The sequence below is a fragment of the Periplaneta americana genome, chromosome 4 (assembly GCF_040183065.1).
Source record: "Periplaneta americana isolate PAMFEO1 chromosome 4, P.americana_PAMFEO1_priV1, whole genome shotgun sequence".
Taxonomy (NCBI): domain Eukaryota; kingdom Metazoa; phylum Arthropoda; class Insecta; order Blattodea; family Blattidae; genus Periplaneta; species Periplaneta americana.
In genome coordinates, this window is record NC_091120.1 from 201,580,157 (window position 1) to 201,607,976 (window position 27,820).

At 36.4% G+C, this 27,820-nt stretch overlaps 1 protein-coding gene across 4 annotated transcripts; it reads left to right on the plus strand.

Moving 5' to 3' along the window:
- LOC138698612 (zinc finger protein ZFP2-like) lies at window positions 1-25,068 on the plus strand. 4 transcript variants are annotated; one of them, XR_011331911.1, is made up of 8 exons: window positions 287-645; window positions 1,371-1,469; window positions 2,184-2,300; window positions 4,620-4,702; window positions 14,364-14,461; window positions 18,386-18,523; window positions 19,674-19,756; window positions 22,595-25,068. XR_011331911.1 is itself a non-coding variant. In XM_069824666.1 (5 exons), the coding sequence occupies exons 2-5, from the start codon at window positions 1,377-1,379 to the stop codon at window positions 8,516-8,518; spliced, it is 1,239 nt and encodes a 412-aa protein (XP_069680767.1). In that variant the 5' UTR covers window positions 1-271; window positions 1,371-1,376; the 3' UTR covers window positions 8,519-8,530. The 4 variants fall into 4 exon arrangements, 3 of the variants coding, with proteins under 3 accessions (XP_069680767.1, XP_069680766.1, XP_069680765.1); XM_069824666.1 differs by lacking the exons at window positions 287-645; window positions 14,364-14,461; window positions 18,386-18,523; window positions 19,674-19,756; window positions 22,595-25,068 and adding exons at window positions 1-271; window positions 7,573-8,530; XM_069824665.1 differs by lacking the exons at window positions 14,364-14,461; window positions 18,386-18,523; window positions 19,674-19,756; window positions 22,595-25,068 and adding an exon at window positions 7,573-8,530.
- Window positions 25,069-27,820: the final 2,752 nt, after the last annotated feature.

Sequence of the window (27,820 nt, forward strand, 5' to 3'; positions counted from 1 at the left end):
TTCACGGCATTCTTGATGTAAGATAATACGATTATAGAGTTTCTCTATATAACAGCCTTTTGCAGTTATTCAACATTTGCAAGAGGAACACAGATATTAAGGAAGGAAAAAGAAAGAGTAATGGGCTGGAAAGCGTATAGGCTACAGCCTGTGTAGAGTATCTTGATGAGAAACTCATATGAAGTGTATCTATTGAAGATCACGGGAATTCAAGACCACAAGGCCTTGACCCAGTATTCTGAACTGAATTTCAACAGAATCACAGAAACCGGTATGCCACCGGTACACAATATGGGAAAATTTTAGAACACGGACTGCACCTACCAAATTATGTCTTAAAAATACTAAAAAGAGCAGATTTGTCTGCGTTTGTCGAATGCGCATCATTATATTTACGAAAAGGCACGTTTCAGTGCCAATAATTTATTTTGTGTGCAGAAGGTTGGAATTTTGAAGTAACAGGGAAAGGGTGCAGTCCGTGTTCTGGAGTTTATCCCACAATATTTATGGAAATCATTTTCTATGCCGGATAAAAAATTGGAGAAACCTTTGTACCTACGACAGTCTCCAGAGATTTGCGCTATCAAGAACATGCAGGTCTACGTCATATAATGCCACAGTAAAGGAATGAGTGAGGGAACATCGGTGAGTCTGATAATGCCGGCTAGTTACTTTTGGTAGGTTATTTTACGACGCTTTATCAACATCTTAAGTTATTTAGCGTCTGAATGAGATGAAGGTGATAATGCCGGTGAAATAGATAATTATACATCATGGACACTTCGCGTCGGTACCTTTGATGTAGCAGGACTAATTTCAATGACCTTCAAACCAGTTTGAGCGTGAGATTCTGCTTTCTCCCAGGAGTTGGCACTGACATCACACCAGCTAGCAGTCGACACAGCGGAAATATAACACATACAATTAATACATCTATAAAACAACACATTCTTGAAATCTACTTTGAAGAGTTCTGCATGACTACGTGCAATAAAGCAGAATCAATGGTTCTAATTTCATTGGTTACTGTACGCTTTCTTTTAACTCCATAATAGTTTGTGGCCTGTTTCCGTCCCACTTTTCGCTAGGAGCTTATGAATATCATATAGTGACTAAAAATGTTACTGACGGATTATTTCTTCTTTTTGATGCATTTTTGTATTCGTTCTTCATGTTCACTTAACAGTTTATGCATGTGCCTCTCAATATATTAATAGTTACGACAGTGGAGTTAAATTCCAGGATAGTGCTTGAATGGGATGTCATTTCTTAGTTTTATTATTGTTTATAAGAGGTGGGTATGTCACCCGTTCTTCCAACAGTTTATAATCTGCAATAATGTAGGTAAATTTCTGTTTTGACCTTTTCAGTTTGTGATGGATTTGATCAAGACGGAACCCAAAGGTGATCCATTGGCTCTAGAAAAAAATTATGACACAGATCTAGAAGAGAAAAAACCTTTACTAGAGGTAAATTGAAAAATGGTGTATATGCTGTATTTCCTTTCTGTCACTATTCGTCAGATTTTCTGCTACAATGTTGTGTTGCCTATTGCAATCAAACCTGTATTACTTATTTAGATGAAGCTTCAATACTTACCCCCATTACACCAGAAGAAAAAGGTTAGCTTACGTAAATCATGAACTTCTCGACTCAACATGGTGTCAACAGTAATCTCTGTGAGGCTGATATAACTTAGTGAATTATTAGTATATTATTCATTGGGAGGAAGAAACATGACAGACTTCAGCACTTCTGTGTGGCTGCTATTGCTGGTCTGTGGCTTCATTCGGTTTATTTTTCTTTTTAAATGTCCTACCTTTGTTACAAATCAGTGGTTCCAGCTCAAAGGTGATATGTCAAGTTTTGGCGGAAATGAGATTTTGCGATATATTCTTCATCCCTATGGTATCTTTTTTGTGACAAAAGATAACATGCATATATCTATTATTTTTCTCTCTAACTCATTGTTAACGAAACATTATTATTATGGTTTTATACAATAATTGTTCTAACTTTAAATACTGCTCCTGAAAAAGTACAAGAAATGAGACATCACATTTTGGCTTCGAGCCACAGAAATAGTAACTGGGTGCTGCTTTGCAACCCAAAGTAGGGGTTATAACACTTGAAAAAATATACTGATTAACAGTAATAAATTACGAATTTTTTATGTTCTGTAGGAAGGAAAAGTATTGAATCCGCTTGTTGCTTGGATAAAAGAGGAAACCACATCGGACGTAGAACATGGGGAAGCTCCAGATCCGATTTTAATTCCTGAAGTGAAATGTGAAGCTAAGGTGAGTGCAAATTGTGATTTATGGTCGATTTTTTCATTCTATTTTGCTTCATACTATGGCCTATTTGATACAGTTTTTAACTCTTCTTTATTGCCAAGTCCTTGGTTTTGCTTGTTTGCTTCTTGCTATTTGTTTTGATTTGCAAGTACGGAAACGATTCCGTTAAAGGCAGTTTCTTTCATAAAATTAATCCATTTCTTCTGTTTGTTTGTAGGGGAATTTTGTAGTGCTGATTTATTAATTAATTAGTTAATTGATTAATTTATTAATTAATCAGTTTATTAATTTATCAATTTATTAATTTATCAATTTAATTTATAAATTTATCAATTTATTTATTAATCAATTGATTTATCAATTAATTAATTAATCAATGTATTTATTAATTAATTAATCAATCGATTAATTAATTAATCAATCTATTTATTTATTAATTAATCAATCTATTTATTTATTTGTCAGTCTATTTATTTATTAATCAATCTATTTATTTATTAATCAATCAATCTATTTATTAATTAATCAATCTATTTATTTATTAGTCAGTCTATTTAATTATTAATCAATATATTTATTTATTTAATAATCTATTTATTTATTAATCAATTAATCTATTTATTTATTTATGTATTTGTTTATTTGTTTGTTTGTTTAACAGGGCAAAGGCCCAATTACAATAGACAGTACAGAATAGTACGTGTAATAGTAATAGTACATGTTCAAGATTTTGTTAACATTTGACAGGATTTGTAAAGTGAACTGTCTGTTATGTTACCAGGTGTTCTTTTCTTGTTCTTGCGTTCTTGGCGTTTGTAGAAAAAAAAAGTGTTGTTTTGCGTCATTCTTTCTTTTCAATAAGTGCTTCACTGTTGTTGTTGTACTTACTATTATCAAAGCTTAATTGGTCACAGGGGAGAAGGTGCTTTTTGTTCAGAATTTCATTGATGTTACATATTGGGCAGCTTAATGTTAATGTAACTTTATATTTCTCCATTTGGTTTGTTTTGAAGCATATTTGTATCAGTTATGCAGTAGAACTGGTAATGAGTTCATGTTTAAACCTCTCCCACAGAACAGTGAACAGTGAAATGTTTTTGAAGTGTTGGTGAAATCAGGATAGAATCAGTGAAATGTGTCGTAGTTCCAGTGTAGTGAGTGAGTTGACAGCGAAATGAGTGTAATGTGGAAAGGTACTTGTTCAGGTATGAACATATCATACTCGTGGGTTTTAGTTCGAACTTAGATTTAAGATACAAATTAGATTTATTTTAAATGTTATTTTAAGTAATAGTGCTTCATTTAATTTAGGATATTCCCTATTATTATTATTATTATTATTATTATTATTATTATTATTATTATTATGTGTATTTTTAATTAACATGTTTATTATTGTCATTATTGAGTGTAATTAGTTACCACTGCCACCGGGTATATACCCATTGCAGTGTGAATAAATACATACATACATACATACACATATGTAGTTACATCTCCTCAGCTGATAAACAGATATCGGCGCAAAAAAAAAATTAGCAGACCATACATGTGGAATTAAATCTTGAATAGAAGATTATCGGGAAGTTAAGCTGCCCTGGCATTGAGTGAATAGTGCTTATTCAGCTGATGAAATTTGTTAGGTGCACAGTCGTACCTCGCATATCACTGAGGATGGCAACTTCTAGTATGCCAGTTGTGTCTCAATGTAACATTCCTAGTAAGTTTTCATTCCCTTAGAGTTAGTATGGACTTGGACTCTCACTTTGAGAGAGGAACAGAGATTAAGGGTGTTTGAGAATAAGGTTCTTAGGATAATATTTGGGGCTAAGAGGGATGAAGTTATAGGAGAATGGAGAAAGTTACACAACACAGAGCTGCACGCATTGTATTCTTCATCTGACATAATTAGGAACATAAAATCCAGACGTTTGAAATGGGCAGGGCATGTAGCACGTATGGGCGAATCCAGAAATGCATATAGTGTTAGTTGGGAGGCCGGAGGGCAAAAGACCTTTGGGGAGGCCGAGACGTAGATGGGAAGATAATATTAAAATGGATTTGAGGGAGGTAGGATATGATGGTAGAGACTGGATTAATCTTGCTCAGGATAGGGACCAATGGCGGGCTTATGTGAGGGCGGCAATGAACCTCCGGGTTCCATAAAAGCCAGTAAGTAAGTAAGTAAGTAGAGTTAGTATGGACAGCTAATTTGTTATATTAGTCTGTCTTCTGTGGAAATATTTATGTGCACTTCGAGGGTAGGTTCGACATGACCTCATTAATATTTTCCTTGTCAGTTATATTTACTCTTCTCATCAGGAAGAGTCGTGTGGTCTGGACACAGTGAAGGAAGAATTGAAGCTGGAAATAAAGGCAGAGAAGGATGAAGTTTTGACTGAGAGGTGAGTGTTGCATGCAAGTCTTCAGATATGCGATAGTAAAAGTCATAAACAGGGCCATTTTTATTCTTTCTTTGCTATTAGCGATAAAGTGAAATATGACTGAGGTGCACCAAGAAGTTCAGAGCATTCGCTTACATAATGTAGGTCGACCAGACGGTGCACAACCAGCAGGAAGGTCATTGTATTGTATTGTATTGTATTTATTAACATTCCATGGTATTCATACATGCTTACAGCTAGAATATGGAACAAGTCAAAAATCTTAATACTATTATAAAATCTTAATTTATAGTCACAGTCTAGATGAAATATATACAGACGATATTTACAATATAGTCTACTAGTACAACACATAGTTTTAGTATCAATTTCATGAAGTGTTATTGAATGTCATGAATTCACCTACAGAATAGAAGGCGTGAGAAATTAGGTACTTCTTTAATTTGGCCCTAAATAATTTTATGTTTTGAGTTTCATTTTTTATATCAATAGGGAGGCTATTAAACATTTTTACTGCCATATAACACACTCCATTTTGATAGCATGATAGACTTGCCGATGGAATATGAAAGTCATTTTTTTGGCGTGTATTTATGCTATGAACTGTTGAATTAGTTACAAAGTTTTCACGATTACATACGAGGAAGACTATTAATGAAAAGATATACTGACAAGCCATGGGCATTATTTGTAGTTTTTTGAAAATAGTCCTACACGATTCCCTAGATTTGGCACCTACTATTATTCTAATTACTCTTTTTTGTAATAGAAATATGATGTTACTATCTGCGGAATTTCCCCAGAATATTATTCCAAAACTCATTATCGAGTGGAAGTATGCAAAGTATATTGTTTTTAAGGTATTGATATTTACTATCTTTTGCATGGATCTAATAGCAAAACAAGCTGAATTTAGTTTGGGGGTAATTTCTTTAATATGATTTTTCCAATTTAACACATTATCGATTTTTAAGCTAAGAAATTTGGTTGTTGTTGTTTCTAATAGGGATCTATTGTTAATTATTGCGCTAGAAATTTGCGAGGTTGAATTTGGACAGGATTTAAATTGAATTATGTTAGTTTTGTTATAATTTAATACTGATTTATTGACTGAGAACCAGTCACAGTCATGCACCTTGCGACGAACTTTCTCCCGTATGCTCGGCAGTCCAGTTCAGTCTTTCTGTAGGAGTAGCTGTGATGACGTTAGATTGCGTGTTATTGTTATTAAAAGTCGGAAAAATAATTTGTTTTGATCAGAATATTTTTTTCTAAATAAAAGGTCTGACGGTATTTAACTATGATTTTTATAGCACGCCTACTTGTAACGGTAAATAAGTTCCATATAATAGCTGTACGTAAAGAACTTCTCTGGTAAACTCTTTAGTGAGATATTCCATATTTATTATAGACTGAGGCGGATTTACCAGTAGGCCAAATAAGCTGCAGCGTAGAGTGGCATGTTTTATGTGCGGAAACTTTTTGGAGGAAATGGACTTGTCTGTAATCATTAATCAGTTTGCTTAGCAGAGGGCAAGGCAAAATATTAAAAAAAACTGATATCTTGCAACATTCTAGTGCCAATTCTCTTCCTAAAATAAATTCATAATTCAGAAATCTCGGTATTTACTTCATCATTCATCGAAATGAAAGAGTAGGAACAAAAGTTAGGCGGCAAATTTTGGGTGCTTGTGGATAGCGGAATTTAAATTGCGCTAATGATTACACATGTTAATGCAAAGCTAAGGTAGAGTATTATAATTTAAATTAATTAATTTATAAAAGAGAAAAACATTTGACAACGTAATTTTGAAGGCTGTTTACCTTGTGAGTATTTTCTTTTTTCCTGTTTAATTTGATACAGCATAATTCTTTGCAGTGTGAATGCCACATTATCAGAAAACTGAAATATTTATTAACATCTTAAATATTATGAGACAGAGCAATTATCCTTAAAAATCCTTACCTCGAAATTTACATTTTGGTACATTGCATTTTTTATTTTAATAGGTTATTTTACGACGCTTTATCAATATCTTAGGTTATTTAGCGTCTGAATGAGATGAAGGTGATAATGCTGGTGAAATGAGTCAGAGATCCAGCACCAAAAGTTACCCAGCGTTTGCTCATATATTATTGGGTGGAGGGAAAACCCCGGAAAAAACCTCAACCAGGTAACTTGCCCCTACCGGGATTCGAACCCGGGCCACCTGGTTTCGCGGCCAGACGCGCTAACCGTTAAGCTACGGTTTGTTTACGGCGATCATCGCCGGCGATTATAAACTCTGGCGATGGTCGTCAGGAAGTGGTTTCTTTATCAGAGTACATCGCTGTCAATTCTCATTTGTTTTACTGCCATAACTCGATTCAGTATTTCTACATGCCTTCTCTAAATATCGATTATTGAACATGTATGCGGCGATGTGCGACCTGAATTTGCTTCAGAAGCAACTTCCAGCTATCTGCGTCGCGTCCAACGATCTACGTTGGTGATCATGGTTGTAAAGAAGCTGTGCGCATTCATTTTAACTGCTAGCGATGTGCACCCGGCGATGATCGCCATATACAAACCGCAGCTTTACTCTACAGATGTGGACCATCGCATTGTAATGAATGCATATCAATACATGGTATTTTAAGCATTCATTCCAGCTAATTTGTGAGAATATGGACCATTAATTAATATTAAATTTTTCGGCGTCCTTTCACATGCTGCAACTGTATGATGTATGATCGTAACGTCATAGTTTTTTTTCTAACTTGCCACTCGATGCTGAAGTATGACAAATGAACAAAGTAATGGCACTTGGCGCTTGTTGTCTACAATAATGACTCAGTTATGTGACGTCAGAACTTTCACTTTTACACAGGTTCCAAGATAGTGAAAGCTTCGGTCTGCTAGAGGAAGATCCGTCAGCTGTTGAACAGCCCCAAGAAAATGTGATTCCCCTTGTGAAGTCTCCTAACGAAAAGAATTTTCATTGCAATATTTGTAACAAATTTTTTACACGGAGGCATCATTTGCAGAGACATTCTCGCATTCATACGGACGAAAAGCCTTTCAAATGCAATATTTGTGGCAAGGGTTTAGTGAGTATAGAGAGCGTGAAAGCACATTTGGGGTCTCATACAGGTGAAATGCCCTTCAAATGTGACATATGTGGAAGAGGTTTGGCTTACATAGAATCATACAGGAATCACTTGCGGACTCATACGGGCGTGAAACCTTTTAAGTGCAACTTTTGTGGAAAGGACTTCTTCACTTCAAGTTCCAGAAATCTTCACTTACGTATTCACACTGGTGAAAAACCTTTCAAATGCAAGATTTGCGATAAGGCTTTCCCCATATCGCATTCTCTTAAGGATCACGTTCGTACCCATACGGGTGAAAAACCGTTTAAATGTGATGTTTGTGGGAAGTGCTACTCGATGGCGAGAAGTCTGAGAACTCACGCCCGCGTTCACACGGGCACCATGCCCAAGTGCGATGTGTGTGGCAGCTGCTTCACTCACACGAGGTCGCTCAAGATGCACAAGCTCACACACAGCGGTGAGAACGAGTTCAAATGCGAAATTTGTGGGAATACCTTCAAATATCTGACTTCCTTGAAATACCATCTGCGCACGCATTCTGGGGAAAAACCTTTCAAGTGTCAGTTCTGTACTGCAAGTTATATAACGAAGTCTAGACTCAGAACTCATGCCCTGACTCACTCTGAAAAAAAACCTTTCAAATGCGAAATCTGTGGCAGTGGGTTTAACTACGCGAATTCAAGGAAACATCACATGCGTCTCCACACTGCTGAGAGTCTATGAACCGAGCGTATTTTGCTCTAACTGTTTTCAATCGAGCCTAAAGCTGCGAGGCGTGTTCTTAAAGTAAGTTCCATTTTCAATTATAGTCGTCGTATCCCTGCAATCGTTATTTTGCGAAAGCTTGTTTTCTTCTTCAGTCCTCAGGCAAGCTGTGCATGCAGTTCCAGAGCTTCAGTCCGTGTGTGTGGTTAGTTGTGATCAGTTGAAATGTTTAAAGTGATCGAGCACCCCGCCGACTGTGAGATGCGGTCTGTTATCCGTTTCTTGAATGCGAGAAACATCAAACCAGCTGACATTCATCGTCAACTTTGTGAGGTGTATGGTGATGATGCCATTAGTAATGGAATGGTCAGGAGATGGGGTAGGAAGTTCAACGAGGGCCGCGTCTCTGTGCATGACGAGCAGCGTACCGGTCGGCCATCTTTGATCAATGACGATTTGGTGCGTGCTGTCGATGAAAAAATTCATGAGGACAGGAACAAATTGACCATCCCTCCCTACAGCACGGATTTGGCTCCGAGTGACTTTTATCTCTTCCTGCACCTCAAGAAGTTTCTCGGTGGTCAACGTTTTGATGGCGACGATGAAGTGAAAACAGCAGTGCAGGAGTGGTTCGCATCGCAGGTGGACGAATTCTACAATGAGGGGATAGAAAGACTTGTGCCACGACTCGATAAATGCCTCAGTAATGGTGGAGATTATGTTGAGAAGTAATTGAAGTGTGGGGAATACAATGCAACAAAAATGGTTTGTAAATATCTTCCCGTTTACTTACTACACCCTTTTGGAACTTACTTTAAGAACATGCCTCGTACAATTACATCTGCAACTCCTGGTTGAAATAGCATTTTGAATGCTTCAGGAGTACATGGAAATTGACAGCTACTAATATTACAAGAATGCTCGATATTTTTTAGAGTCTGTATTCCAATCTGTGACAAAGATTGTGGAGAAAAAGATATACTGAATTCATAAAGTATATCCAGAATTCCTGGTTTCGAGAATAATTGAAGCGTTTAGTTTCATAAGAATCTAAGTGCACAGTACTAGGTTTGTGGAAAAGAATGAAGAAACATATAAAATTTAAATTTAGACATTTATTCAGGATATTCTGTGCATCATATTACTTTCTGTTAGGTGACAAACAGGTCTAAAGACGATTCATATCATATTGATTACAGAATTAACATTTGTCAAGTTATTAAAGTCTTTTGTAAAAAGAGAGTAGCAAAAGGGTCTATGTGCAAACTTAAAAAAACCCAACATGACTTGACATTAGAACACATTTCAACCTTGAAAATAGGAAAAAAAGTAACATTTTAAAGACATTTAACAATGAGAACACATAAGCATTTATAGTAAAAGATATGTTAAAGAAACAATAAAGAAAATATAATGGAAGTAAATGAACTTAGTGTCATTTTTGTTGGTTAGCAAAAACTGTACTTTTGCAAATCTAGTTGGAGCATGTACTTTAATAATGTCCAAGTAAAAACTTTTTGTTTCTTGTAGAATGTTGTTTTCTAATGCCAGGCGTTTGACAATAAAGTCATTTGACCTCTTGCACTCCAATATTTTTCTAAGATATCATGGTCAGCCACTGAAGCACGGATTTTGAGGTGTTCCGAATCCATTTCTTGCCATTTTCTTGTAGAATGTATGGGACCATATCTTCGAGCCGTTTTCCCTTCTCCCGAATTTCTCTTCTGCTTTTTTGATGTAGGCAAACTTCCTTCACCTCTCTTCCTCCTTTTGAAAGCGTTTTCCTTCATTTCAGGAGGTTCTTCGAGTTTTCTTAGCAATAGTAAAATATCACGTGACACACGACACTAATCACGCTGTTGTACAAAACGTTAATAGTGACTCGGGAAGAGATTCGACATAATGGGAGATTATGTGAGCGTTGGCATGTAGATCCAATGAACGAGCTGCTTGAGATAGATCCAGTGCTATCTCTAGGAATAAATTGGTACTAAGATCCAGTGCTATCTCTAGGAATAAATTGGTACTAATGTAGCTTTCGGTAATCCATATACCCTTCTGAAATTCACTGGGCAGGACACATGGATCCATTTAAAAGTATTAGTTATGAAATCATGATTTTGGTACTTAGACCTTAATGAAAGTAAACAATTATAGGAGGGAATTTTAAGATGGGCTGAACATGCGATGAGGATGGAGAACAAATGTATGCACTCGCTAGCAGGAACTGACATATTATTTCAATGTACCGAAGTACATATGATATTTCCATGCAGATATTCTGCGTCATCATACGATGAAAGACTAATGGAACGGAGAAAAATTCTCATCGTATGATGACGCAGAATATCTGCATGGAAATATCATATGTACTTCGGTACATTGAAATAATATATGATATGCGTAAATCACAAAGTGATTTAAGACGGCGCTTATTCCGTCGGATCCCAGCCAATTAGTCACTCATAACGAGTGCACCTCAGCACATGTGTGGACTTCGGTCCTATGTTCATAGACATCTATGACGTAGTGCAGAGGGCGGCCACTAGAGGGAACCCAAGAGTTGGAACTCAATCAGAGACAATTCTGTCCGACGTCGGGGTTGTATCCGGTGTGGCTTAGTGGATAAAGCATCAGCACATAGAGCTGAAAACCCGGGTTCAAATCCCGGCGCCTGAGAGAATTTTTCTCTGTTCCATTACTCTTTCATCGTAGGAACTGACTTGTTCAGCACATTCGGATTTTTATTACAGTTACTGCTCTCATGTCTACATTTCCGAATTGACTATCTACTGTAAAAGTATTATTTACTGCTATAGCGAACGCATTATTTCCTTGAAGTAATCTGGACTAAACCTGGAAACAAAATGAGTAGCCCCGAGAGGATGTATTTTTATGTAGCCTAATACCATTTATTGTAAAATGTTGATTGGAAGAACAGGTTGCCCCACTTTTGGTTGGTGCAAATTATGGTCACTAGCTATGCATAAAGAGGTTTTCGGTAATAGCCGGCAGTGGCGTAGCATGAAATTTTGAGCAGGGGAAGCTAACTCAATTTGTCTTTCATGCAATATGAGAAAACGTATTACAAAAATACAGTCTTAAAATAAATAGTAGTCAATTTCAAGTCAGCAGTCGAAGATTGGTTGGAACATCGTAACACCAATAAGGCATGACCTCAAATGATACGTAGTAAAATATGATTTCACGGTTTACACATATCTCTTAACAAATTGACACGTTTACGTATAACATTAGCTCACTCCCTGTCATACTTAGAGAAATCACAATATTAGTATCATTACGTAAGTATGCGTCTGTCTTTTGGTTGTGTCCTTCATTGACAGCAAGGGAGTCGGTCATTTGTTTTTTAAATCACACTTTTGTTCGTAAGTCAGTCTTGGTAATACAATTGTCCTAAAAAAATTCAAATAAATTAGTGTCAGGAACTGTTATTTCACTCATTATTTATTATATCAGCCACAATGCACACTAACACTTCAACTGAACACAATTGACGAAAAGGGATAACTCGGAAACTACTTATTTTAAATGTTAAAGCTAGCTTCTTGTTACCTTGCGACCAGGGTAGTTTAGTTAGAAAGGGATGGATTATCTGCGAGGTGGATTACACAGAAGAAACCAGTTTGCTTGGAAGCTGGTGTGTGCAGGCTTCTTGTTTACTGCTGCATCACAAATCATCCTGCGCTGCCGCATCACAATATTTAACGCGTAAATAAAAATTCTATTCAAATTAATAAATAATTTTCTCCATAAACTGCCGGTTTATTATGAAATTATTATTAACTGGGGAAGCTAAGCTTTTTAGCTTACATTGACGTTACGCCACTGATAGCCGGTAGATTTCTGGAAGATAAAAGTCGCATATGGTGGGGAATATTAAGGTAGCCTACACTCACAAAACACAAAAAATGATAAAAAATTAGAATTTTCAAAATATAACTATTTTAATAGAGAATTTTCTCCTCTTTAATTGGATATAAGAATTTCCGATTTACGCCGTATGGTTTTTCAGATAAGTCCCATTTTCCAAAACGCTGCGTCATCAGCCACAGTCACTTCCTACTTTTGGAGTGATATTCGTAGCAGTCAATCCCCTCGTCCTTGTAAAATAACTTCTTTCTAGTTCCGAAATAGATGCATAGATATCTGGGCATGATCATTAGGTTGAAAAAAACTTTTTTACATAAAGAAGTAATTTATAATCTTTTACTCTTAGTCATATAACTGTAAATTTGTGTGTCAATGATGTTGTACGTCATTTTAATAAGAGTCCAAAAGTAGAAATTACAATTCTGAGGAGGATGGGCATAAACCCTGGGACAAACACCATCGCAGGATTTGTTGCATCAATGAAAATAGGGGCAAAAGTGCCAAAAAAAAACAAAAAAACATTCAACACCTGAAGTTAAAACAAGGCGGAGGTATTTGAGAGGCAGAAAGAAGCTGAAACTGGACCGACATGAAGCTGCTTAAGGGGTGACATATGATGATGCAGTCTTCTAGGCTCTGAAAGTTTGTGGTTCATTTCCTGTAAATAGTAATTTTAGAATATTTAATTCTTTCAAACATGATATCTCAGCCAAATATGGTGATACCAAGAAGTTATTGGTGTCATTTTTAAACTTGAAATGTCCCCCAGTGCCTGATAATGGGTAAAATAACATTAATAATTATCTATGGATTTTTTACATGATTTATGCAACATAAAATATTATTGTAAGCTACATATATGGTAATATTTAATTAATGTAAATAAAAATAAAAAATAGCTCTATGTCAGGCACTAAAGGATAGTTTTAGCTATAAAAGAATGAAGGAACTGTGGCTCTATCTTAAAAACTGCATGAGCTATCATGTTTCAAGTTGCATGTCAAAATTATAAACAAAATAATTTTTAAAAACAATTTAGACATAATTTCAAGGGATCTGTTCACTTCATTCTCTTTCTGGTACCATTCTCAATTGTATAAAAATTTTAGAGAGCAAAATTATACAAAACAAAATTTTTTGTATGCAAAGGTGTACATATACCTTAACTACGATATTGCATAACAGAAATAATAGGTGTGATGCAAACGTTCTTGCCTCTTCACATAAAGGTAAGTAAATTTCTCACGGCACCCTTGATGACAATCTAGTGCTTATGTGTGAAAATACAAGGAAGATAACGATTATTTGCCACTTGATTACATTTGGTACCGGTATGCAAGTATTTCTGTTATTTAGCTAAAAAGAGATCGTAACAATTGTGCATTTTTATGAGAATGTGATTGCTGATATATGGTGGATACGTTGCGTCACTCCATCAGTAATACTGACAGTGTTTTGCATAATGGCAGTAATATTGGCGGTGTGTGGACCGACAGAGTGCTGGCTTTACGTTCTCTTGTCTCAGCAGAGATGAATGATCATCCAACTAATACAGAGGTACAGACCGATTATTTAGTTCTGACAGCTCGACGATGCGAAAGAGGGGAAGTAGTAGGAGTAGTGGGGAGAGCTCCGGAGTAAAGATAAGGGCGAACGGTGAAGGCAAGCGACTGACTAACCCAAACACCTCTTGGCGTAACTAAATGTACTCGCCTGACGCAGGCGCACATTGCCAGCGACTGTCAGGACTAAATAATCGTACTGTAATGTGTATAATCTTGATGCCGACATTCCTGAAAATTAGCGTACGACCTTTTTTTCTGTGCAGTAAACATTCATTTATGCCATCATTCTTAATATCATGGACTGCTCTTTTTACTTCTGTTGTACTGTATCTAATGTGAAAAAACATTTGTTAACAGATCACATTCTTTAAAGAGATGGCTTATTTGGTAATCTGTTCTTTCAGTTATGATGGATGTAATCAAGACAGAATCCGCTTTCGACCCATTGGCTGTTGGAACAAATGATGATACACATACAGAAGAGAGAAAACCTTTATCAGAGGTATTTTGGAAGGCACTGGTTAATATTTGTTTCTTTATACGAAGCCTACGTGAATACGTGGAATGAAACTTACACGTGAAGGAAACAAATTGTGTTGGTGTGGAGGAGAGTAGGTTCTGCTACTAGTTGTTACCATGCCAGTTGATAAGTTATGAGATAATGTGTATAGGGATATCCTGAACTAGCACCAACAGATAGCGCACGTGTACTTTGAGGGATGCGCTTTGCGTGTGCATTTGTTTTCTGGTATATAAACATTGAGGATATGCGTAGTGTAATTAGTATATTAAATACTCTTAAAAATAACTCAAAATGCCAAATTTTTGTTATGTTTCTATATGTAAAAACCAGGGAAAGCTTTTTATCTTCATTCAGGTGCCGAAATATTCTGAATATATGCTTTAAAACTTAAAAAATAGAATTAATTAAATTTCGCCTCGAAAGTGTTAGCTATTAAACAAAAGTAAATACTTCAAGTAAGAAATTACTGCTACAGTTTCATTTTGGAAGAGGGAAAAGAAAAAATAATAAAAACATATGCGACCTCGACAGCGAGAGTCGACCTGGTTGGCAAGTTGGTATAGCGCTGGCCTTCTATGCCCAAGGTTGCGGGTTCGATCCTGGGCCAGGTCGATGGCATTTAAGTGTGCTTAAATGCGACAGGCTCATGTCAGTAGATTTACTGGCATGTAAAAGAACTCCTGCGGGACAAAATTCCGGCACATCCGGCGACGCTGATATAACCTCTGCAGTTACGAGCGTCGTTAAATAAAACATATTTAAAAATTTTTTTTTTCGACAGCGAGCTGTGTTAGCTTAGATTATATGCAGTAGTTGTACGAGTCTCCGAAGTTTACGCCTGCAGTAAACTCGATAGACTGGGATGTTTATTATCCAGGACGATCCGTAGTGAAATCCATTTCGTGAATAATGTTTTTAATGTACTGTAGACTAATTATTAAAACCATGTTCTAACTTCAAATTTTCAAAATCATCTTACTTAGTATTCAAAACTGCATGTCCTTAACCTACAAAACGCACGAATAATCGTGATACTACTACGATCATATTATATCAACCTATCAAACATTGTACTTCATCTTTCTGCAACTATAGAAAAAATACGAGGAATTCAGTCTCGATAGTCCCTTCCTTATAAAAAAAAAACACATTGATGGCTGCATGTCCTGTTTTTAGTGTACGGTACTTAACTTATGATTAAAGAGGCAACATTCACCTTCGACATAGTTCCGATTTTTTTTTATTCGTGCACCTCGTTCTCAAAGTTCTCGTTTAGGTTCATGAACATGCAATTTACTCGTATCTATATTCTGCATACTGCAGATTTCCCACCCATCTCTTAATAGGAATCACTCAGTATTATACAGGTTTATGCTACTATTTATTGTAAATTAAATTAAATTGTGAAGTAAGAAAATACTGAATTAACTATATTAAATTATACTAGGTTATGCAAAATAATTGAAAATATAATTTTGACACGCATAGAAAACCAACAAGCGGGAAAACGTAATCAACTGTAGCATATGGCATAATATAGGCCTACAACATGTAGCTCCTCATGGAACGCTCCTGCCATCTAATGGTAAAACTTCGCATAAGATATCCCTATTAATGTAATAAAATTGTTGAAAGATCCGTGTGCGAAGATAGTGTGCCCCACTTGTCCAGCTCTATCGTATTGATAGTTATTAATACACCGGAGGTGTTTTCTTTTTGTCTGCTCGGTACTTTTATCTTTCGTATGTATGATAGTTTTCTCGGGTTTTCTATAGCATGCGACACTGAAAGTTTTTCGACGAAAAAAGTGGAAAAATGATCTAATTTTCAAAAGGAAGGTAGTTTGGAATGAGAAGAATTCATATAAGATGTCAGTTGATTTGAAAACATATTAGAAAATAGGTAAAAATTGAAAGGATTTTATCGGTGTAGGTAACCTAAAAATGATTATTTAACACGTGAAATAAAGAAGTAGAACACTTCAAAATAACACGAAACGCATATTTCATTTCACTTACAGCTCGACCAAGTTAAGTCTGCGAGCCGAGAGGGGAAGTTGGAGGCAGTTCTGTAGTGAAAGGAGGCGGTAACGAGAGGAGACCAGTACAGTCTCATATGACAGCAAAGTTTTCCTACTGTGCTTCAGTTCATAGAGCGGTAACAATTTAAGACCCTTTGAAATAGACTGTACTTCTACTTCTGCTTGACAGTGAGGTTTGGCGTTCTGATTGGCAAGCGTGGGCGTAGGAGAGAAAGTTGCATGAGGGGGGAGGCAGCGTAACTGTTGCCTTTATCTGAACACAAGGACAAAAAATCCTTGCACTCCGTAGTGTATTTTAAACGATGTGCACACGTTGAAATCTGAGCGTCAGTGACCTATGTGGCAACTGTTTTTTGCCTCTACAGTCCATCCCGATATCCCCACTCGCAGACTTGACTTGGACAAGCTGTAGTACATGCAAGGCATACCAAAAACTAGCCTAACCTAACCTGTTACAGATTCGTATATGCAAAGCATAACAACCCTAAACTAACCTAACGTAATCTGTCACAGATTCGTATATGCAAGACATGTAGAAAGCCTAACCTAACCTAACCTGTCACATGACTTAGAAAAATGCAAGTTGGAATGTTCATTGTCGCGTTCTATAGAAAAGCCGTTTTTTTCGCCCTGTATGTGGTCCGAGATTGCTGTCGACTATATCAACTCATTCTAGTGCCAAGGTCATGGCTGCATGGATCTCAACCTCCATGTGACCTCAGTGGTCCTGCATTGTATGAAAGGGGGCCACCTTTACCTTTATAAACATGATGCATTGTGTTATAGATAATTCTGTAGAACCAAAAAATTAATCTTTACGTAGATTATTCGTCTAACAGTCAATATATAGTGTGGAGTTCCGACCACGAAGTCACTCAAATGAGTGCGATGACTTATATGTGTCAATATACATGTCGAACATTGCATTTCAATATATCTTCTCACTTTATAGATCTCTTGGATATGGAACAACAAGTTTTAATGGAGAAATCGTTGCAATAAGTGAAAGTCTCAGGAATCTTGTATGCCACATCAATAAATTTAGGAATGCAGTTATATTGTCAGACTCCAAAGCAGCTATTCTATCAATAGTCTCTAAACACACACCTTCATCTCAAACAGCAGAAATAACTAAAATGCTCTCTCAATTAATTTCACTCAATAAAAGAATTGTATTCCAATGGATACCATCCCATTGTGGAATCCTGGGAAACGAGAATGCGGATGCTTTAGCAAAGAAGGGCAGCACTGCTACTTACAGACCTGTTACTAAATCTACGTATTACTCTGTGAAGAGATTTATTAAATCTACATACTTAGACTTCAACAAACAAAATTTGATAACACAATTGCAAGGGAAAAAATGGAACTCTCTGCATCATAATCCACAGTTAATTCCCGATTTAGAGTGGCAACAGATTGTTTGGCCAGACACCTGCATAGAATTGGAATACTCGTATATCAGTCCCCTAACTGCCCATTGTGCAACTCAAACCAAGAAATGGATTCAGAACACCTCAAAATCTGTGCTTCAGTGGCTGACCATGATAATATCTTTGAAAAATATTGGAGTGCAAGAGGTCAAATGACTTTATTGTCAAACGCCTGGCATTAGAAAACAACAACAACACATTGTATTTTAAAATGATGCATTGTGTTATACTTCAAAATGAAGACCTTTTTTCTTTTTTTTTTTTTTTTTACTGTTAAGCCTGTTTTCCAGCTTTTCTTCAATTTTTTTAATGGTTTATTTCATGTGCTGTAAGATGAATGCTGGCGTTAGATTCAGGTTGCAGGCTCTAACACATTTAATTAACATCTGGCTGTCTGTAATACATTACATGCAGCTCTTTCTCCTGCAGGAAGGGAATTTCCTGAATATGCACGTGACTGGGATAAAGGTGGAGTGCCTGGAGCCCAGTTACGATCCCACATCGGAGATGAGATTTGAAGAAACTGCAGTGCCAAAGTCTTTTCCTGTGTTGAAGTGTGACACAGAGGTGAGTGAAGTTTGAGTGTGCAGTGTTGTGATAGTACTCAGTTACTTTCCTGTTCGCCAGATGCATGTCAGCGAAATTACCACCACATTGCTTTATGAGTTTATGATTAATTCTGTAATGTTTGTACATACTGTTTGGCGATACGCAGCTGTACAAGCAATAACCCATATACATTTTATTTATTTATTTACTTATTTATGTACTTAGTTATTTACTCAGATACTTACTAATTTATTTACTTATGTACTTATTTATATATAAATATATATATTTTTATATACAAGGTTAATACTAACTATAGTCCACATCTGTGGAGTAACGGTCAGCGCGTCTGGCCGCGAAACCAGGTGGCCCGGGTTCGAATCCCAGTCGGGGCAAGTTACGTGGTTGAGGTTTTTTCCGGGGTTTTCCCTCAACCAAATGCTGGGTAAGTTTCGGTGCTGGACCCTGGACTCATTTCACCGGCATTATCACCTTCATTTCATTCAGAAGCTAAATAACCTAGATGTTGATACAGCGTCGTAAAATAATCCAATAAAAGAAATATTAACTATATGGACAAGATTCCTGACAGGAGAAGAGCAAAAATGTTCATGTGAACGTATGTCCGGTAATGCAAAGAGAGTCCGCATTACAGCAGAATTACTTTCCATTTCATTTCAAACAGTGCCTATTTAATTTCTAAAATGGTGTTCGAAGTACGTCCCATGAGCCTTAATGCAAACACCCACACGTCGCATCATGGATTGACGTACTGGTTCTAATGGTCCCATCTGTATCCATATAATGTCATTCGCTGTTTTGATTTGTTCAAGTATCTGCACATCAGGGACTGGCTCAGTATATACGATAATTTTTAGGTGCCCCACACGTAAAAATAAAGTTAGTTTAAGTCCGGTGATCGGGAGGGCCATGCAACAGGACCTCGAACAATCCATCTGCTGGGGAACGTCAGCACGAAGCTTCATTAATGATGACATTGACAACGTGAATAATGCAGGAATAGTGAAATGCTGGTAGGGGAAATAGTTTTTCTTCTCGAATATCTGACCGAGATACCATTTTTTAATACTATATGTACTCAGCAATGTGTAGCTGTCCGGCTGATGTGTGCCATCTCTTTGTTGGTTTATTTACTCTACTCTTACAGGAAGAGTTATGCGAACAGAAGACAGTGAAGGAGGAGCTGAAAGTGGAAGCAACAGTAGAGGAGAACGAAAACTTGACTGAGAGGTGAGTGTGGTGTGCAGGTCTTCACTTAGTCCTTGGTTTCACAGGTTCAATTAAATGACACTAATTTCTAAATCACGAATTTCTATTGTGTACATTTCGGACATTGAAATGTTGTAAGGACTGCCACCATTACCAAAACTATTACTAGTTCTTCAGGCCACCATTGTAACATAGGAGTGTGGGAACTCGACTTATGCCGAAATAATGCACTCATGGGGGTTTGATCCTGCTTGGGTTTCATCCGAGTTTTCCCTAACTGGATCATCTCATAGAGAAAGGTCCTAAGTCCAATTTTTTTTTAAGTTGTTGGCAATTAAACTGCAATAGGGATCATTGAAAGAAAATGGTTTTATGTTAGTGGTTTCCTTTTTTATATACCACAAGCACAACTCTTAACAAATAATTGTTGTGGTGTTGATAAATATGTAATAACAATTTTGGATTTGTGCCCTTTCTTTTGATTTTAATAAGTCTTTCAGTCACAGACTACTGTACGTTAATCATCTTCAGTTGCGGTCCAGTTAATAAGTTCAGTCCTAGGTCATATATACCCAGATTGCTCTGCGTTATACTCTTTGACAGTAACAACTTTTGCCGGAGAGAGTTATTCTCCGTTTCATTACTCTCTCATCGTATGATGACGCAGAATATCTGCATGGAAATATAATTATGTACTTCGGTACATTAAAAAATAATATATATGATATGCGTAAATCACTTCGTGATTTAAGATGGCGCTTATTCCATCGGATCCCGGCCAACTAGTCACTCATAACGAGTGCACCTCAGCACATGTGTGGCACATGAGACGATTCTGTCCGATGCCAGGGTGGTATCCGGTGTGGCTTAGTGGATAAAGCATCAGCATATAGAGCTGAAAACCCGGGTTCAAATCCCTGCTCCGGAGAGAGTTTTTCTCCGTTCCATTACTCTTTCATCGTATAACTTTTGTCAGGTTTACTATGCTGCCATCTACTTGTCCAAGTCTTAACTCCCATTTGAATTGCATTAGCATTGTGCATCTCTCTTAAAGTCAAGTTTTATTATACACTTGTCTGATCCGTTCATATATGTTATATGCTTGTGAAATTTGGTCAAATACTCACATACATCATATTAAAAGACTGGATGGAATACAAAGATCAGTATGTAGGACAATCACGGGAGCAGACTATGACATCAATATCTCTCAACTATATGAGTCACTAAATATAATGTTATTTAGTGATTATATTCAAAATGCCAGAATCAAATTTATAAAACCTGTAAGAACACATCCAAATCCATTGCTCAATAGTTTAATAATTTCTTGTGCTTAATGAATGAGTGATTTCTTGTAAAACACTTCACTCTTGGTGAAAGCGTTTGAATGTAAATTGTATTTTTTTATACTGAATCATGTACAATGTTACATACATCTTGTAAAAGCCATGGGTCCATTTTGCGACCTGGTACTTAAATAAATATACATTTCTGGGGGGGGGGGGAATTAACGACTGCACTGCCATCTCGTGTTCGTTTACAGCGGACGGGTGGCAATCCTGGTGGTTGTTCTCTTCAAAGTGCAATCGTTTTTAACATAGGAATGAACAATCTGTATGTGATCTGGGGTTCAGTGTAGAATTCTTGACACTCCTGAGATTTCTGAAGTCTTGTGAATATTTTTTAAATCTCTGATTTAACGATGCCTTATCAATTGAATGATTATCTAATAACATTGGACTTCGTGATAGCAAAATATAACTGGGGTTCACAGCGAAATTACCTGACATTTTCCTTACAGTTGACGAAAACTTCTTCTTCTTCTTCTTATTCAGTCCCTTCTGCTGCTAAGCGTCGGATTCGCCTCTCTCCGTCCATTTCATCCATTTTTCCCGGTCTCTACACATTCTCTTCATCTCTACCATTGTTTTTCCTTTCTGTTGGCCTATTCTTTCTATTGTATCCTCCCATTTAATCCTTGGTCTTCCTCTTCTCTTTCTTCCTTCCACTCTCATTTCCATCACCTGTTTAACCTTCCTTTCTTCTCCCATACGATATACATGCCCAAACCATTTCAATTGCCTTTCATTAATCACCTCTGTTAATGCTTTTCTCAGTTTAACTTCTTCTCTTATCCTGTCATTCCTCATCCTATCTCTTCTGGTCTTTCCTACAGTTCTTCTAAGATATTTCATTTCCACTGGTGTTAATTTACTTCGATGTTTATCTAAGAGTGGTAAACTTTCGGTACTATATTGTATTATAGGTTTAATTATTGAATTATATATCTGTATTTTTGTCTTGGTGGTTATTTCTTTTTTCCCAACTATTGTATTACTTATTTGATAGTATGCTGATGTTGCTTTCTTTACCCTGTTCAGTACTTCTTGATCTACTCTTCCATCACTAGTTATTATTGTTCCTAAATATTTAAAACCTTCCACTCTCTCCAGGTTTTGTCCTTCACATTTAATGTTAAATTCTGTTTCCTGTCTATCTTCCTTAGAGATCCACATTACTTTACTCTTGTTGACATTAATCCGCATCCCTTATCTCATTAACTCTTCGTTCCATTCCATCAGCATGTGTTGTAGCCTGTCAGGTGTTTCTGCTATTAATGCTATATCATCCGCATAGATTAACATTTGTAAATATACTGGTGACGAAAACTTAGTGAGATAAATAAGTCAATAAATCGAACACATCCTTAGCGATCAGTAGCACAGCATCTTGCTTTTGAACTTTCCTAGTGACCAAATTGATATTAATGTGTAGTATTATTTGAGTGTGATATTAATGTTGATTGTTATTTTACTGTGACCGTAACTCTCTTTACTGCTTGCGATTTTATCGTAGCATTGCAGTTCCATATGACAGTAGTGCGTCTTCACATTGCTGCAGGATTCTACAGGACTTACACTCTACCATACGGCAGAGTCCCGAGGACTTTATTTTCTCAGAAAAATCTGCTTGCAAAACTTCTCTTGAATGCCAGAATTATGGCAGATTGTTAACAAGAGAAAATAATGTGACGAAACATTCTGGCATTCACAGGAATGAAAGTTCCATCGAGTGCAGTATTTGCGGTAAGTTTTTAGCGACTTTTCACACACTCAAAAGACATTTGCGAACTCACACGGGAGAAAAGCCATTCAAATGCGATGACTGTGGGAAGAGTTTTTCAACACAAAGTAATCTTAGAATCCATCTACGGCTGCACACTGGCGAAAAACCTTTCAAATGTCAAATCTGTAGTTTCAGCTTTTCACAGGCTTATAATCTCAAACTTCATTTACGCCTACATACAGGCGAAGCACCCTTCAAATGTAATGTATGTGGAAAGGGTTACACAAGATCAGATAGTCTCAAAATTCATACTCGTCATCACTCTGACGAAACTCCTTTTAAATGTGACGTTTGTGGCAAGTGTTTCTCAACATCGAGTACTCTAAAAATTCATGTACGTCAGCATACAGGAGAGAAGCCATTCAAGTGCGATACGTGTGGTAAGGATTTCGCAGAGTCTGGCAAGCTAACAATTCACTTACGCCAACATACAGGTGAAAAACCATTCAAATGTGATAAATGTAGCAAGTGCTTTGTAGATTCAGCAAATCTAAAAATTCATCTGGTACGTCAGCACACGGGTGACAAACAATTTAAATGTAATATCTGTGATGAAAGTTTTGCGGAATCTGAACGTCTGAAAAGACATATTCATCAGCACAGCGGGGAGAAACCATTCAAGTGTGATGTTTGTGGTAAATGTTTCACAGAAACTGGAAGTTTAAAAATTCACGACCGATTGCACACTGGGGAAAAGCCATATACGTGTGATTTTTGTGGTGAATGTTATTCCAGAAGGGATGTTCTGAAAAAACATCTGAATCATCACACGGTCGAAAATTCATACGTACATAACAGTTGAGTGTTTGCCTTTACCATCTCCAAGATCATGATACTAATACGGGAGGTGAACACAATACGGTTTTTGATATTAGTTTAATGTGGGAGTAACGGTTAGCTAGTCTGGCCGCGTAACCAGGTGGCCCGGGTTCGATTCCCGGTTGGGGCAAGTTACCTGGTTGAGGTTTTTCCGGGATTTTCCCTCAACCCGAATAAGAGCAAATGCTGGGTAACTTTAGGTGTTGGACCCCGGCATTATCACCATCTCATTCAGACGCTAAATAACCTCAGATGTTGATAAAGCGTCGTAAAATAACCTACTAAATAAAAAAATGTAATATGGGCGTTCGTGTACAAGGAAGGTGTCAGAGAAATATTTGTGTTATATTTGTTTCAATAATGCGTCAAAGTCCAGCACTGACAAACGACATAGAACCTCATCGAATTATGTATCTCATTTTATATTATCAGTAAGCTGTCCCAGAGAATGTTGCATCAATGCAATAAAATGTAAAAATGAATTGTTTTTGTTTTTGTAAATTGTACTTTGTAAAGTATCAATGCATATGGTTATTGATTTGATAAAGGTTTGTAACTTAGTTCACGACACTAAATAAGTTTTATTTTCAAACAAGCATTAGCTTTTTAATATTTATTTTAATACTAATGCAATGAAATGTTTCACAGTATAACCACAGTCTAGTATATACAGTGAAGAAGCTCAATACGTAATAAATATGCATCCATAAGTAGTTGCTAACCATTAGGATCGCTACTATCGCCTCATTACAGACAATGCGTAATAGTACTGGCACAGTCTGTTGTTCCTAGCACCCTCATAACTCAGCTTCGTGAGTGTATTTACTAGACTGTAATATAAGCCTAAGGTCTAATAGTTGCAGTGTGTTCATTCAGAATGTAATATCTATGTTTTATTCCCGGCCCTATAGGCTGGTTTTTCGGATGACAATATCCATAGCAAGACTTCATTGGTAGGAAAGAGAAGCTGTGGATCTTACATCTCACTATGTTTGCAGAATATACAATCATTTGCGATATTAGACCAGTTAATAGAGAAGACAAAGTTATCCCTCTTTATAACGTCTAACTACAGTATCTATTTACAGATTTATATGATTTTGCTGGTTAATATCCTGATGGTATTGTCTGGTATTTAGAAGTAGAAACGATGTGAAAATTCTTGGCTAATTTATGTATAAGAGTTTGGCAAGCAAGGCGATTATTTAGTCCTGACAGCTCAGCGACGCGAAAGAGGGGAAGTAATAGGAGTAGTGGGAAGAGTTCCGAAGTATGCACTGAAGAAATTATGACCCTACACCTACTGTAATAACATTGGACTCTGAACTTTCAATAGACTCTCCTGCTAAATCTTGTGTGTGTAGATTAGGATTATATCATCCTCACCCCTTCAATTAGCTATTTGTAGATGTGTGATCTTACTAAACAGTTCGTAATATGATTGTGAATTTTGTTAATTGTTAGAACCTGATAGAAGTCTGGTGAATAGCAGTGCAATATAATATTGAAGTCAGGAGCAGATAAGGAACAGAAACTAGAACTCTTCCCTCCTCTCGCATTTCCTCACGCCCTTCATTTCATGTACATATTTTTTGTGCAAAATGTTTGTTGTAACAAAGAGATTTTCTGTTCTAATTCTCCTCTTCTCGAATTTATGTTATTATTTCTATGTCACTTGTACTTTTGCATATCAGTTTCAACTGCTTAAAGCAGTTTGAAAAATTTATGGTTTGCAATAGTACACCCTACCCATTATCACCGCCCTTCCCCTTATCTCCTGGCCTAGTTGCCTCATAAGTAATATCTTATTGGTGTGACTTTTGACGTTCAGACTTGTCTTCTGACAGTTGATTTAAGAACAACAACAACAACAACAACAACAATACCGGTAGTACAGATTTAGGCTGTTGAATGTAACTTGATCATTAATTTATTATTTCTATAGAATTCGATGTAGATGCTTCATGTGCAGATGCAGATGAATTCAGATGCATTAAACGGTAAGTGACAATATTTAATAAGATTTTTATTTTATCGATACATGGTCATATCAGAACTGAATTTTTGAATAAATGATGTGAGATAAAAAAACGGGGAAGGGGAATCACCTAATTTAGGTATGCATTATAATGTCCTCCACATCAAATGCGATCAGTGGCTAGATAAATAGAATAACAATACAGTAACTGAACGAAAATGGTCAATAATGCAATATAAGAAAGATCGCATGTAATAGGTATGTAGGCTATTATATTTCATTTGTCTGTTACCATGGCTTATGTGTTAATTTGATGTGTAATAGACCTTTAGGATCTCCCTGTCTGCCTGGCAGATGTTCTGTTTTGAGAAATATATTCACTTAATGTGTGATACTATTTAATATGTGCATTTAAACCAGGCGTCTCAAGGCCAACGCATAAAAGTTGTCACAGGGAGCAAGTATAGATAACATAGTCAGCTGAAGAGATAAGTGCAGTACCCGAAGATAGCCGATCGTTGATTCATGTCTCAAGCATGAGCGAGCTAAGTTGTAACTGTCGCGGGAGAAATGCCACAAAGCTGCACTTTTGAGTTGTACTGGCACAATTGACGGTTGTTTTCGGAAGGAATTTCTTAAGTAGATTCCAGTAACAATAATAATAATAATACATTTATTTTCTAATTATATACTTCAATGAGTAAAAAGAAGACATCTGAAGCATGAAGAACCATACATGTTACGTAATTATTTAAGCACAAGGAACTGGTCACCTTACTCCATTATCTCCTGGCCTAGTTGACTCATAAGTGGTGCCTTGTTGGTATCACTTGTGAGGTTCAGACCTGTCTTCGGACAGTTGACCAAACGATAACAATATTTCATTTCTAGTGAAGGTTTTTGGTATTGCTCTTTTTTTAAGTTTATACTATATTTAATAAAATAAAATTCAAATAACTATTAATAATAAAATTACAATTAAACTTGTTGTTGTTAAAATAAGTATTCTTACGTTACGCTAATATTAATATATTAATTACAATAATAGTTAAATAATATATTTCGTAATGTTTTCAATAATTAAAAATAACCTAAACCTCTTAGAAATTCACAAGCAATTATTTTAAATTAGAATTATTCAAATCTTAAATCTGATCTGAAATTATTTTCTCAAGTCCTTCAGTATTTCATTATATTTGTTACACTGGTCTTGATTCAAATCATGTAACAATTTTAGATTAATAAAGTGGTATCAGTTACCCACTGAAACTTGCGTCTCCCACAATTTCGCTTTCCCTATGAAAGCTTTCATTTCTTCATACATTTGCGGTAATAAGAACATTCTTTCCTCGGAGATGGACACAAAGACTGACTTACATCGTAGCGGTTGCAGATGTCTATTCAAACGTCGCGGTCAATGACGTCATCCGGAGAGACACGAACTGCTCCTGCATCTTGTTCCACTCTTACATTGAAAAAGAGAGAGAGGAGGAAGTGCTCAGAGAAGGCCCTATTGAGACGTCTGATTTAAACTAACGTCGATTAACGCATTGCGTTCTTGTAATTACTCCTGACTGTTCAAGAACTTTTATACCTTGTACAATGATACGAACGTGGTTCATCTCTCCAACTATGGTAACAAATTTGTTTCCCAATAAATTTGTTAACATGTTTAATAACATCGTAAACCAATAATTATTCTCATAATTTGGATTTAGCTAAAATATACCATAGTGAGTTTCAAATGCATGGCAACACCACTATATCGAATATTCGATATCAGTACACACTGCACATGGGAGTGACATCTGATACTGGTACCGGAATGTGTTGTTATTTCATAATGAACATGGGAATGACTTCGGATACCGGTATGGTATAAGTTCTGATATTTCATAATGAAATGACACTGAATGGTATAACTTTACAAATATGTATGTATGTATGTATGTAGGTAGGTATTTATTCACACTGCAGTGGGTATATACCCGGTGGCAGTGGTAACTAATTACACTCAATAATGACAATAATAAACTTATTAATTAAAAATACAATTAATAATAATACTAATAATTAATACTAACAATAAATAATAATAATAATAATAACGACAACAACAACAACAGGGAATATACTAAATTAAATGAAACGATCACTTA

What these genes read in the sequence shown, in the direction of transcription:
- LOC138698612 (XM_069824664.1), top strand. Translation starts at nt 14,366, where the DNA reads ATGATGGATGTAATCAAGACAGAATCCGCTTTCGACCCATTGGCTGTT. An exon ending in AGAGAAAACCTTTATCAGAG is followed by an intron (nt 14,462 to 18,385) that starts GTATTTTGGAAG and finishes TTTCTCCTGCAG; the next exon opens with GAAGGGAATTTCCTGAATAT. An exon ending in TGTTGAAGTGTGACACAGAG is followed by an intron (nt 18,524 to 19,673) that starts GTGAGTGAAGTT and finishes CTACTCTTACAG; the next exon opens with GAAGAGTTATGCGAACAGAA.